Source organism: Carlito syrichta, unplaced genomic scaffold (assembly GCF_000164805.1).
Source record: "Carlito syrichta isolate Samal-C Ts95f unplaced genomic scaffold, Tarsius_syrichta-2.0.1 Scaffold311944, whole genome shotgun sequence".
NCBI lineage: Eukaryota > Metazoa > Chordata > Mammalia > Primates > Tarsiidae > Carlito > Carlito syrichta.
The window spans coordinates 114359-125980 of record NW_007256040.1 but is presented as its reverse complement, the minus strand read 5'-3'; the positions used below and the strand labels follow the sequence as shown (position 1 = coordinate 125980).

The 11622-nt window shown below is 40.9% G+C and overlaps 1 protein-coding gene across 3 annotated transcripts in view; it reads right to left on the bottom strand.

The window, feature by feature from the left end:
• The window catches only part of BRWD3 (bromodomain and WD repeat domain containing 3), a 111990-nt gene extending 111062 nt beyond the window's left edge, over nt 1-928 (bottom strand). For all 3 annotated transcript variants that reach the window (XM_008069344.2, XM_008069345.2, XM_008069346.2), the window contains exons 1-3: nt 642-928; nt 452-510; nt 224-253 (exon numbers count right to left, since the gene is read on the bottom strand). In XM_008069344.2, coding sequence (XP_008067535.1) covers nt 224-253; nt 452-510; nt 642-672 — 120 coding nt within the window. In that variant the 5' untranslated portion in view covers nt 673-928. The remainder of the gene's footprint in view (nt 1-223; nt 254-451; nt 511-641) is intronic.
• Between the last annotated feature and the right edge of the window lie 10694 nt (nt 929-11622).

Here is an 11622-nt window from a genome sequence, read left to right as displayed (position 1 = left end):
ATCCTGAAAAAACGCCTCGCACAAGCATAAAGAGGGGACGACTTAAGACCCCAGCGTTTTCCGCCCCTTTTGAGGGAAGAAGTCGATTCACCCCGGTGACAACAGCTATGGGTGCCCAGATCGAAGCCTCCCTTTCGGCCCCTGCCTTCCGCCCCAGACTTGCCCTCCCCTTCCTCCAGTCTCACCCCAACCCTCCCCACCCCTTCCCGAAGGGGTTCCGTACCTGATGCTCCTCGAGCTCCTGCACTAGCACCTGAGCAAAAGGGAAACACGGATATGAGGAACAGCTGGGGCCATCAACTCATTCCTCCTCCCCACTTCAAACCCAGCCGCTGACGGTAGAACTAGTCAAGGCCGGCCTTTCCCTTACCCTCGGCGAACTGCTCACCCCGCTGCCTCGATTTCCCCATTGGGACCATTCTCCACGACTCCCAGATCTCCTCCCCCTCACCTGAGCGGATTTGTTGCAGGGTCCGGACTGCAAGAACCTAGCGATCAGGTAATACAGCTCTGAGGAAGAAGGGGGGAAAAAAAGATTGAGAGGGAGGCAAAGAAGAGAAATAGAAGCTTTTACAAAAAAAAAACTGACAGCCGTCGCGCAAAGCCCCCATACCCTTAGCCTCCCGAACACAGCTACTCACCGGCTTCGATCTGGGTAGGTGCCGCCGCCATCCTTTTCCCGAGGGGGTTTGGGGGCTTCGCTCCGGAGGGGCTGGCGGAGGCGGGTGGGGGCGCTGCCTCTATTGTGGTGAAGCCCCCATTCTCGGGAGTCCCACTGCTTCCGCCGCACTCCTCGTCCCAGTTTCGGTCTCTCTCGGATTCATCGCATCACGTTTCGACCCATAGATATTCTAGCCCAAGAGCTGAGGAGGCGGAGGAGGAAGGAGAGGGAGAGAGCGAGAGCGAGAGAGAGAGAGACACAGAGAGAAGAGGAGGGAGGAGCCTAAGTGGCGAAGGAGTGGGCGGGGGCAAACGGGGTGGAGAGAAGGGAGGGGGAAAACGGTGAGAGCGTTCTGCAGCGCTCGCAGTTCGCCGCCAGAGGCACTAACAGTAGCCGGCTTCGGTTCTCCTGGAGGGCCCACCGTTGCCTAGCTACCGCTCTGGGAGGCGGTGGAGGCGCTGAGGCGGACGCTCTGGCAGACGCCTTGGAACTCTGTGGTGGCGTTCGCGTCCGCAAGCTCCGGGGTCGCTTGCCCTTCCTGTGAGGGCAATCCGGCCTTTTCCGGTCAAGGCCCCTACCCCCACGGATGATCTTGAGGAACTTCTGAGGGGCTGACCTAACTCCGCTGCATTTCTCCTTGTCCTCCGGGTACCAAAGTGGTTTTGTTTATTTTTCCTCTCCCCCGTGGAAAGGAGGCCAGCCAAAGGGCTTTATGCTTGAGGAAGGAAAAAGGGCCCCTACTTGGTTGTCACTTGTTTCTCTTTAAAATGATTCTTGTACCAAATGAAAATGTACTCACCAGTTCAGGGAGGGGAGTGGGGGAGGGCTCATACTGTTATAGAAGAAGACCACTTGAAATGTCCCTGAGTCTAAAAAATACTACATGATAAATTGGCCATGAAGCATTATTCTCTCTACTGAAAGTTCGACACGTGCAGTATCTGTCCCATTTATACAGGATAATTTTCTATTGTGTTTTCAATACTACCAAAGTACTTTACATTAACCAGGAATTTTTATATATTATTATCTCTATGCAGTAATATATAACCTGTGGTTTTCTACAGGTTCGTAACCACATTTGTTTGTTTAATATGTAACCTCAACTCTTAGTACAGTCCTGACCTTCAGTATTTGGAGAAATTTTCAGTGATCAAAGTATTGGTATAATAATTGACACAGGTATAGTAAACTGAATCCTTTAACTTCCTGTTTTCTCCCCACACCATGACCAAAAAAATTAATAGACTGTAAACCTGTGAGACTAGAAATGTTTAAATTGCATGTGTTATTTACACTGAAATATTAAAATTGGATTCACTTTGTAAATTTAGGGCTGTGATTTTTAGAAATTTGATCACAGTGGGCCTAGAATTTCACTAAGCTGACGTAAACTTAGCCTAGGTTAATTAGCTTTCATTCTGGTTATTATTGTCCTCAGAAAGCAATAAACACAGGAGGTGATTATGAATTGATTGGTTTATCTTTGTTAATTATGCTATGGTACTTAACAAAACAAATACCATTAATTGAAAAAAAATAGATACTGAAAAGATACATAAGACCTATAGAACTCGTTCCAAATAGTTTAGCAAAATACCAGTCCGTCTTAAGAATTTTTAGAGTTTAAGTATAATATTGAAACTAGAAATGTTTCAGATTTTGGATTTCTTCAGATTTGGAATATTTACATATACATAACGAGATATCTTGGGGAGGGACCCCAAGTATAAACATGAAACTCATTTTTTTTTTTTTGTTTGCACCATATCCTCATAGCCTGAAAATAATTTTATAAAATATTCTAAATAATTTTATTCATGAAATAAAAGATTTGACCGCAGCCCTTCACATGAGGTCAGTTATGGAATTTTCCACTTATGGCATCATGTCAACCATTAGATTATGAAGGAAACATTTTGGATTACACATTTTCAGATTAGGGATGCTTGGCCTGTATATTACAGTAAACAATTATCAAGTCATTATCAAGTACTAAACACTTTTACATGCTTTACCTCATTTGATCTCTGTAATGACCCCAGAAGTTAGGTTATATTGTTAGCCCCATTTTATGGATTATAAAAAAGACTATGTCTTTGGACCGCTCACAGTCTGTGAGCCTTAGTCCTCACCAGTAAGATGTGAATGTTAAATAGTACTTGCCATGTCTACTTCACAGGAATTGTTGTAAAAGGCATGTGAAAATATGTATTTGTATTCGATCACTTCTACATCAGTCTGGGTGCTATCAGGACAGGAAAAAAAGCACACAATCATTTGAATAGGAAATATTTAAGATAAATACTTAAATTTTTTTTATTATTTTAAAGATGTACAATTCAGGATTAGGTAGACAAGTAGTCATCGTACAGGTAAAATTTGGCCCTCCGTTTGGTCCCCACTTTGCTTGGTTTGAAATCAGATACCCTTATTGATGCTGTGTCTCCCCACCCCACCTCAGCAATATCCTGCTACTGCCAATCCCTTTCTTATAGTATTATGGTAAATGTTCAGGGTTCACTTATGAGTGAGAACTTGTGGTACTTTGTTCTTTGTTTCTGTGATAGATCACTGAGTATGATAGACTCTAAATCCATCCTAGCTGCTGCTAAGTCTATATGTTTGTCCTTCTTTATAGCTGCATAATACACTGCTGGTAAAGATGCAAACTAGTGCAAAATTCCATAACTGACCTCATGTGAAGTCGAATCTTTTATTTGCAGTCAAATCTTTTATTTCATAAATAAAATTATTTGAAATATTTTATAGAATTATTTTCAGGCTATGCGGATATGGTGTAAACAAAAAAAGAGTTTCATGCTTATACTTGGGGTCCCTCCCCAAGATATCTCGTTATATGTATGTAAATATTCCTATTCAAATGATTATATGTACCACATTTTTTTAATACAGTCCAGCTCCGATGGGCAGCATAGTTGGTTCCATATTTTTGCTATTGTGGATAGAGCTGCAACAAACATGCATGTGCAGGTATCTTTTTTGTAGAATGATTTCAGTTCCTCTGGGTATATTCCCAGAAGGGGGTTTGCTAGGTCATATGGAAGGTCAATGTCTAGTCTTTTAGAAATCATCACACTGTTTTCCAAAGAGGTTGCACTAGTTTGCATCCCCACCAGCAGTGTAGAAGTGTTCCTTTTTCTCTGCATCCTTGCCAGCATCTGTTGTTGTTTTATTAATGATGACTGTTCTTACTGGGGTTAAGCAGTATCTCAATGTGGTTTTGATTTGCATTTCTCTGATGATGAGTGAGGCTGAGCACTTTTTCATGTCTCTATTGCCTGCCTGTGTATCTTCTTTTGAGAAGTGTCTATTCATGTCTTTTGCCCACTTTTTAATGGGGTTGCTGTTTTTCCTTTTGGCACGCTTGAGTTCCTTTTATATTCTGGATGTTAGACCTTTGTCAGATAAACACTTGGCAAATATTTTTTCCCATTCTGTGGGCTGTCTTCCCACTCTCTTGATGGTTTCTTTAGCTTTGCAGAAGCTTTTCAGTTTAATGAGGTCTATCTTATGGTATGGGCACTTGGGGTTTTGATCAGGAATTGGTTGCCAGTTCCAATTTTCATAAGGGTGACTCCTGCATTTTCTAAGGTTCTTATGGCTTTGTTTCTTTTGTTAAGTATTGTTTTGGCTATTCGTGGTCATTTATGTTTCCATATGAATTTTTGTATTGTCATTTCCAGGTCGGAAAAGAATGATATTGGTAATTTAATGGGTATTGTATTGCATCTGTAGATTGCCTTAGGTAGGATGGACATTTTAACAATGTTGATTCTTCCAATCCATGAGCATTTACATTTAGGACTTTGATCCATTTGGAGTTTATTTTTGTGTATGGTGATGCATAGGGGTCCTGTTTCAATCTTCTGCATGTGGTCAGCCAGTTTTCCCAGCACCATTTACTGAATAGATTCTCCTCTCCCCAGTTGTTGCTGGTGGAGGGTTTGTCTAAGATGAGTTGGTTGAGAAATAGATTTTTTTTTCTGGAATCCCTATCTTGTTCCATTGATCCACGTGCCTATTCTTGTACCAATACCAGGTTGTTTTGATTATTGTAGCCTTATAGTAAAGTTTAAAGTCTGAAAGTGTGATACCTCCCACTTTGTTTCTTTTGTTAAGGATTGTTTTGGCTATTCATGGTCATTTATGTTGCCATATGAATTTCTGTATTGTCATTTCCAGATCTGAGAAGAATGATGTTGGTAATTTAAAGGGTATTGCATTGAATCTGTAGATTGCCTTTGGTAGGATGGCATTCTTTACAATGTTGACTCTTCCAATCCATGAGCATGGAATATTTTCCCATTTGTTTGTGTCATCTTTGATTTCTTTGAGCAGTGTTTTGTAGTTTTCATTGTAAAGGTCTTTTTCTTCTCTGGTTAGGAAAATCCAAGGTATTTCATTGTTTGTGTGTGTGTGTATATGTGGCTATTATGAATAGGATTGTGCTTTTTATTTGGTCTCTACCTGCTTTTTGTTGGTATATAAGACTGCAGTTGTCTTTTGCACATTTATTTTCTACCCCGAGACATTCCCAAAGTCATTTATCAGTGAAAGCAGGTTTTTGACAGATTCTCTTGTATTTTCGAGGTGTAGGATCATATCATCAGCAGAAAGGGATAACTTAACTTCCTTTTTTCTTATTTGGATACCCCTGATTTCCTTTTCTTGTCTAACTGCTCTAGCTAAGACTTTCAACACAATGTTGAACAAGAGTGGTAAGTGTGGGCCCCCTTGTCTTGTCTTGATTTTCAGGGGAAATGTTGATAAATACTTATTAATAACATGAGATTAATGAAGGATTAGCTAGTAAGGAGTAAAGAGAACTCTAAAGAATATAAGAATAGTAAATATGATAGCCACGAACCCTAACACCCTCCAATACTACTCTTTGCCCTTGGCTAAGATCCAGACCTTCTTGGAGAGGACACAGCAGTGGAGACTCAATGGCAGGAATGATGTCGTGGTGCCTTGCAGGCAGAAGTTGCTGAAACTCCAAACTGGATATATATATATTTTTAAGTTGGGGTCTCATTTTGTCTCCCAGGCTGGAGTGCAGTGGCACCTCAGAGCTACCACAGCATCAACCTGCTGAGTTCAGGTGATCCTTCAACCTTAGTCTTCCAAGTAGCTGGAACTACAGGTGCGAACCACCTCGCCTTGCTAATTTTTTGATTTATTGTAAAGGCGAGGTCTCGCCAAGTTGGCCAGGCTGGTCTCAAACTCCTAGTCTCAGATGTCCTCTCGCCTCAGCCTGCCAAAGTGTTAAGATTACAGGCTTGAGCCACAGCACCTGGCAACATCTGGATATTAATTGAACTCTGCCTTCTGGAACTTACCAGCAACCTACCCTCTGGATTTGGCATTTTAGGGTGCCTGAGTAATATGTTCACAGGGAAATGTCTCACCACAAGCACTTTACTGCAAAACCACAAGGAGGGTGCCAGGGGAAGCTGCCTGGTGCTACTGAAACCGGTGCACCACAGAGGCCAGGCAGCAAAGAGTTGCACAAGCTGCAAGAGCTGCCTACTCAGTGAACTAACCAGAAGTAGGAAGCAAAATATTTTCTTTCTGCACTGCCTTTCTAGTGTCCTCTACTGAGAAAGCTCCAGTGCCAGTTGTCTAAAGGAAAAATATTTAAATGGTTCAGATTCGTTTTCACAGACCAGTCAATAAGGGTGAATTTGGAGATAATAAGCAACAAACTGGCACAACTTCCCTGCTATTTTATTTAACGTAATGGCTAGGTAGGTAATAGGGAAGTTATTGAAATGTATATGTTCACCTAAAATGTGTTTGTTTATTGTTCAAGATCAATGCTAATTAATCAGGACTAATACTTTGAAATAGTTTTTAACAATTAGAACCACCAGTTTTGACTCTGTGGCCAAAGTCTTAATTGTGCAGGGAAGGAAAATTTCATAAACTAAAGCAAAAATTGATTTACCTAGTAAAAACATATGGAATGTTTAGAGTGGCTTAAAACAACAGAAACTTGTCCTTTCACAGTTCTGGAGGCCAGAAGTCCAAATTCAAGGTGTCCCCAAGACCATGCTCTAGGAGAGAATCCTCCTTTGCTTCTTCCAGCTTCTCGTGTCTACCAGCATTCTTTGGTCTGTCCTTGTGTCAAATCTTCCTCTCCTTTCTCTTATAAGGACACCAGGCACTGTATTCCAGGCCCACCCTAAATCCAGGATGATCTCATCTCCAGAAATTATCTTTATTTCATCTTCAAAGACTCTATTTCCAGATAAAATTATATTCATAGATATTGAGAGTTAGGACATGTACACATATTTTAAGGTGGCACAATCCAAGTTCATTAAATTATTCCTTTTTTATTTTGGTCTTTTAAAATCATATTTTAATGGGATACCAATGTAGAAAACTTAATGTTTCTCCCTAGGAAGGCAAAAGAAAAGAAAAGAAAAATTGTAGGAAATTCTGAAGTAGAAGAACAGAAGTCATAAATAAGACTAATATAACAAGCTCTATAAATAAATAGTGGCTCTCTTTTCTTAGCTTCTTTAAAAGAAACTCCAAATTATATAGAGTAGTAATTAATATATTCTTGAGTTTAAAACATATAAAATATTACATAGGTGTAATATGCATAACAATACTGGAAAAAAGGGAAGAAGGATTAGAGAAAAACAAAAGTAATAGTTGCATATCATAAAAAAACTAAGTTAATATAAATGTGAAGTATATTCTTTTTTTTGAGTCAGAGTTTCACTCTGTTGCCCAGGGTGGAGTGCAGTGGCACGCTCATGGCCACCGCAGCCTCGACCTGGGTTCAAACGATCCATCTGCCTCAGCCTTCCAAGTAGCTGGAACTGCAGGCGTATGCCACCACACCTGACTAATTTTTTGATTTATTGTAGAGATGAGGGCCTGCCAAGTTTCCCAGGCTGGTCTTGAACCCGTGGGCTTAGGCAATCCTCTCACCTCAGCCACCCAAAGTGCTGGAATCATAGGCGTGAGCCACTGCGCCCGACCATGAAGTATATTCTGAAAAGCTAAGAGGCATAGGTTAAGCCCCAGAGCAGCCACTAAGAAAACTCAAAATATGTAGTAAAAAAAATCATTAAAAAGTTCACTAGAAAATATTTACTTAGTGCAAAAGAAAGCATGAAAGAAGGAATAGGCTGGATGAGGTGGTTTAAGCCTTTAATCCCAGCACTTTGGCAGGCCGAGGCGAGTGGATTGCCTGAGACCAGGGGTTTGAGACCAGCCTAGGCAGCTTGGCAAGACCTCGTCTCTACAATAAATCAAAAAATTGTCAAGCGTGGTGGCTCACACCTGTATTCCAGCTACTTGGTAAGCAGAAGCGGAAGGATCGCCTGGTCCTAGCAAGTCGAGGCTGTGGTGGCTGGTGAGCATGCCACTGCACTCCAGCCTGGGCAGCAGAGTGAGACTCTGACTCAAAAAAAAAAAAGGAGTAGAATAAAAAAAGACATGACATATTACAAACAAAATTAAAATGTCAGACAAATCCAACTACATCAGTAATAACGTGATAAATGCATACACACTTCTGGCATGACAGGAAGAGGAGCTTTGTGGACCAGCTCCCAGTGAAATTAGTGAAAATTATAAAATGTAACCAACCATCTAAAGTGTGGAAATGAATCTAATGACATAAAACAAATTTAAAATGTATTCAAGAAAATCTACTAAAACTCTAAAAATAGTAAAAGTCTGTGGTATTTGAACCAAGACCCACTCCTTACCTGCATTCCAAGCCCAGTGAAGAGGGAAACTACTCTAGACTGAAATATCCAAGAATACAGGACTTCCTCTCTCATCTAGTTCCCAAAGGGCTATTTTCCTAGGAGGAACAGGGCACCCAGTATTTCTCATGTTTCCCCCAATTTTTTTTTGAATCGGAATCTCATTCCGTTGTCCAGGTTGGAGTGCAGTGGAACACTCACGGTCACCACAGTTCTGACTTGCTGGGTTCAGGCGATCCTACCCCCTCAGCCTTCCAAGTAGCTGGAACTATGTGTCAGGCATGCTCTACCACGATGGGCTTATCCCCCAATTACTTCTTGCTGAAACCAAGTACTGGTTCAGTGCAGTCAAGAGGTGGGGGCATTTTTTTTTTCCCTACCAAGCCCCCAATCACAGAACAAAGCTATATGTTGAACACAGTGCTAATGGTCCTGAAATTGAGGAGCAGTAGATCCATTATAAATGAGGCAAGCCAAAGACACCTAGAACTACTGCCCTCTTCTTCTACCAAGCACTTACTTCTCAAGCAGGGATGTTAGAGGAAAGTGTGTCATTGTCCTGGTCCTCAATATCATCATTGTGGCTGAGAGATTTTGTCCTAAGGGAAAACAGCATGCCTTAGAGAGGTCTGAATCTCTCCCCAAAGAAACTAACTTGATTTGAAACAGGGAAGTAGAAAATTCACTCCTTGGGGTATTCTCAAAATCGGTTAAGTTTATGGTAAAGGAAATTGGAAAAAAAATGGTAGATTTGTTAGAATTATAGGCTAAGCTGGGCACAGTGGCTCATACTTATAATCCCAGCATTTTGGCAGGCTGAGGGGAGAGGATTGCCTGAGTCCACAGGTTTGAGACCAGCCTGGGCAACTTGGCAAGTCCTGTCTCTACAATAAATCATAAAAATTAGCCGAGTGTGGTGGCACACACCTGTAGTTGCAGTTATTTGGAAGGTTGAGGCAGAAGTATCGCCTGAGCCCAACAGGTTGAGGCTGCGGTGGCTGTGAGCGTGCCACTGCACTCCAGCCTGGGTGACTGAGTGAGACTCTGACTCAAAAAAAAAAAAAATTATAGGCTAAGCTGTAGGCTGGCTAGTTTGGTAAAGAAAAACAGAGAAAAGGGCAGCAAAAAATAGCCTTCCAGGGATCAGAGCAAATCTCAAATACTGACCTAGGTAAATATTGTTACTAAGAGCCTAAATTTGACTGGATCAGTCTAAAGCAATTTATGTCCTAGGGCATTTTTGGAAACAGTAGAGCAATCAGCAGGCAATTAGTGGAATTTAAAAGTTGGGTGTGGTCAAGGAAAGAGGCAGTTAAAGAGAGCCCTGCCAAAACCAGTATCATCCCAGGGCGATTGTGTGCACACTCAAGGCTGCACTCTTTGAGGATCAACAACAAGCGTTTGGCAAAGTGAAGTAAATAAGCACATAAGAATAACAAAAGCTGAGGTGGGGGGAACCAGTACCCAGGGATGCTACAATGTGGTATCTAAAATATCTCATTTCTAACCAAAAAAAATGAGCTATGCAATTAAATAGGAAGTATAAACTATACGCTAAGAAAAAAAGCAAGCAAGAGAAACTGCCTATGAAAATAACCAGATGGGGCAACCCTCTTGGGTCCCCTCCCACTGTGTGAGCTTTTCTGTCCTCTTCATAAATCCTGTTTTCTCAAAAAAAAAAGAAAGAAAAGAACCAGATGTTGCATTTACTAGACAATGGCTTCAAAGCAGCCATTATAAATATGAAACACTAAAGAAAACCATTATTATAGAAGTAAAGGAACATATAATGTCAATGTCAAATCAAATAGAGAATATGAACAAAGAGAAATTATTTTTTAAAATAACTAAATAAACCGGGCTCGGTGGCTCAGCCTGTAATCCCACGCTTTGGGAGGCTGAGGTGAGTGGATTGCCTGAGCCCGCATGTTTGAGACCCGCCCGGGCAACTTGGCGAGACCTCATCTCTACAATAAATCAAAAAATTTGCCGGGTGTGGTAGCACGCGCCTGTAGTTCCAGCTACTTGGAAGGCTGAGGCGGAAGGATCGCCTGAGCCCAGCAGGTTGAGGTTGCGGCAGCCAAGAGCAGCATGCTACTGCACTCCAGCCTGAATTCCAGAGTGAAACTCCAACACACATACACAAAAATTAATATAAAAGCAGTTTTAAGCTCAGTGCACTGGCACATGTCTGTAGTTCTAGCTACTTGGGAAACTGAAGTGCGAGGATCACTTAAGCTCATTCAAGTCTAGCCTAGACAACATAGCAAGAGAATGTTTCTAAAAAAAAAACAAAAGAATATTTTTTTTTTTTTGAGTTGTAGTCTCATTCTTTTTCACCCAGGCTGGAGTGCAGTGTCACGCTCACGGCCACCACAGCCTCGACTAGCTGGGTTCAGGCAATCCTTCCACTTCAGTCTTTCAATTAGCTAGAAATAAAAGCATGCACCACCATGCCTGGCTAATTTTTATGATTTATGTAGAGACGAGGTCTCGCCATGTAGCCCAGGCTGGTCTTGAACCCCTGGGCTCAGGTAATCCTCTCTCCTCAGCCTCTGAAAGTGCTGGGAGAAAAGGCATGAGCCACTACGCCTGACTAGGAATAAAAATTGTTAAAAATGAAAGAACTAACACAAAGTATAGTGTCTGTCCACAACAGAATGGAATTAGAAATCAGGAGGAAGAAAAATGAGAAATTCACAAATATATGGCAATTAAACAGCACACACCTAAATAATCAATGAGTCAAAAAATAAATCAAAGGGAATTAGAAAATACTTTGAGATTAATAACAATGAAGGCTAACCAAGATAAAAAAGATAAAAGATTCATATTACTGAAACTAGGAATAAAATAGAAGACATAATTGCCAAACTCACAGAAACAAAAAAGGTTATAATATCGAGAACAATTGTATGCTAGACAATTAGATAATATAAGTGAAATGGACAAATTCCTAAAAATACATAATTTACCAAAACTGACTAAATAAAAAAATAGAAATTTTGAATAGACTTATAACAAATAGATTGAGTTAATAATAAAAAGAAAACTTCCAACAAATAAAGCCAAACCCTATATGGCTTCACTGGTGAATTATAGCAAATATTTAAAGAAGAATTAACATCAATTCTTTACAAACTCTTCCCAAAAAACGGAAGAGGAGGGAACATTTTCTAACTCATTCTATGAAGCCAGTATTCC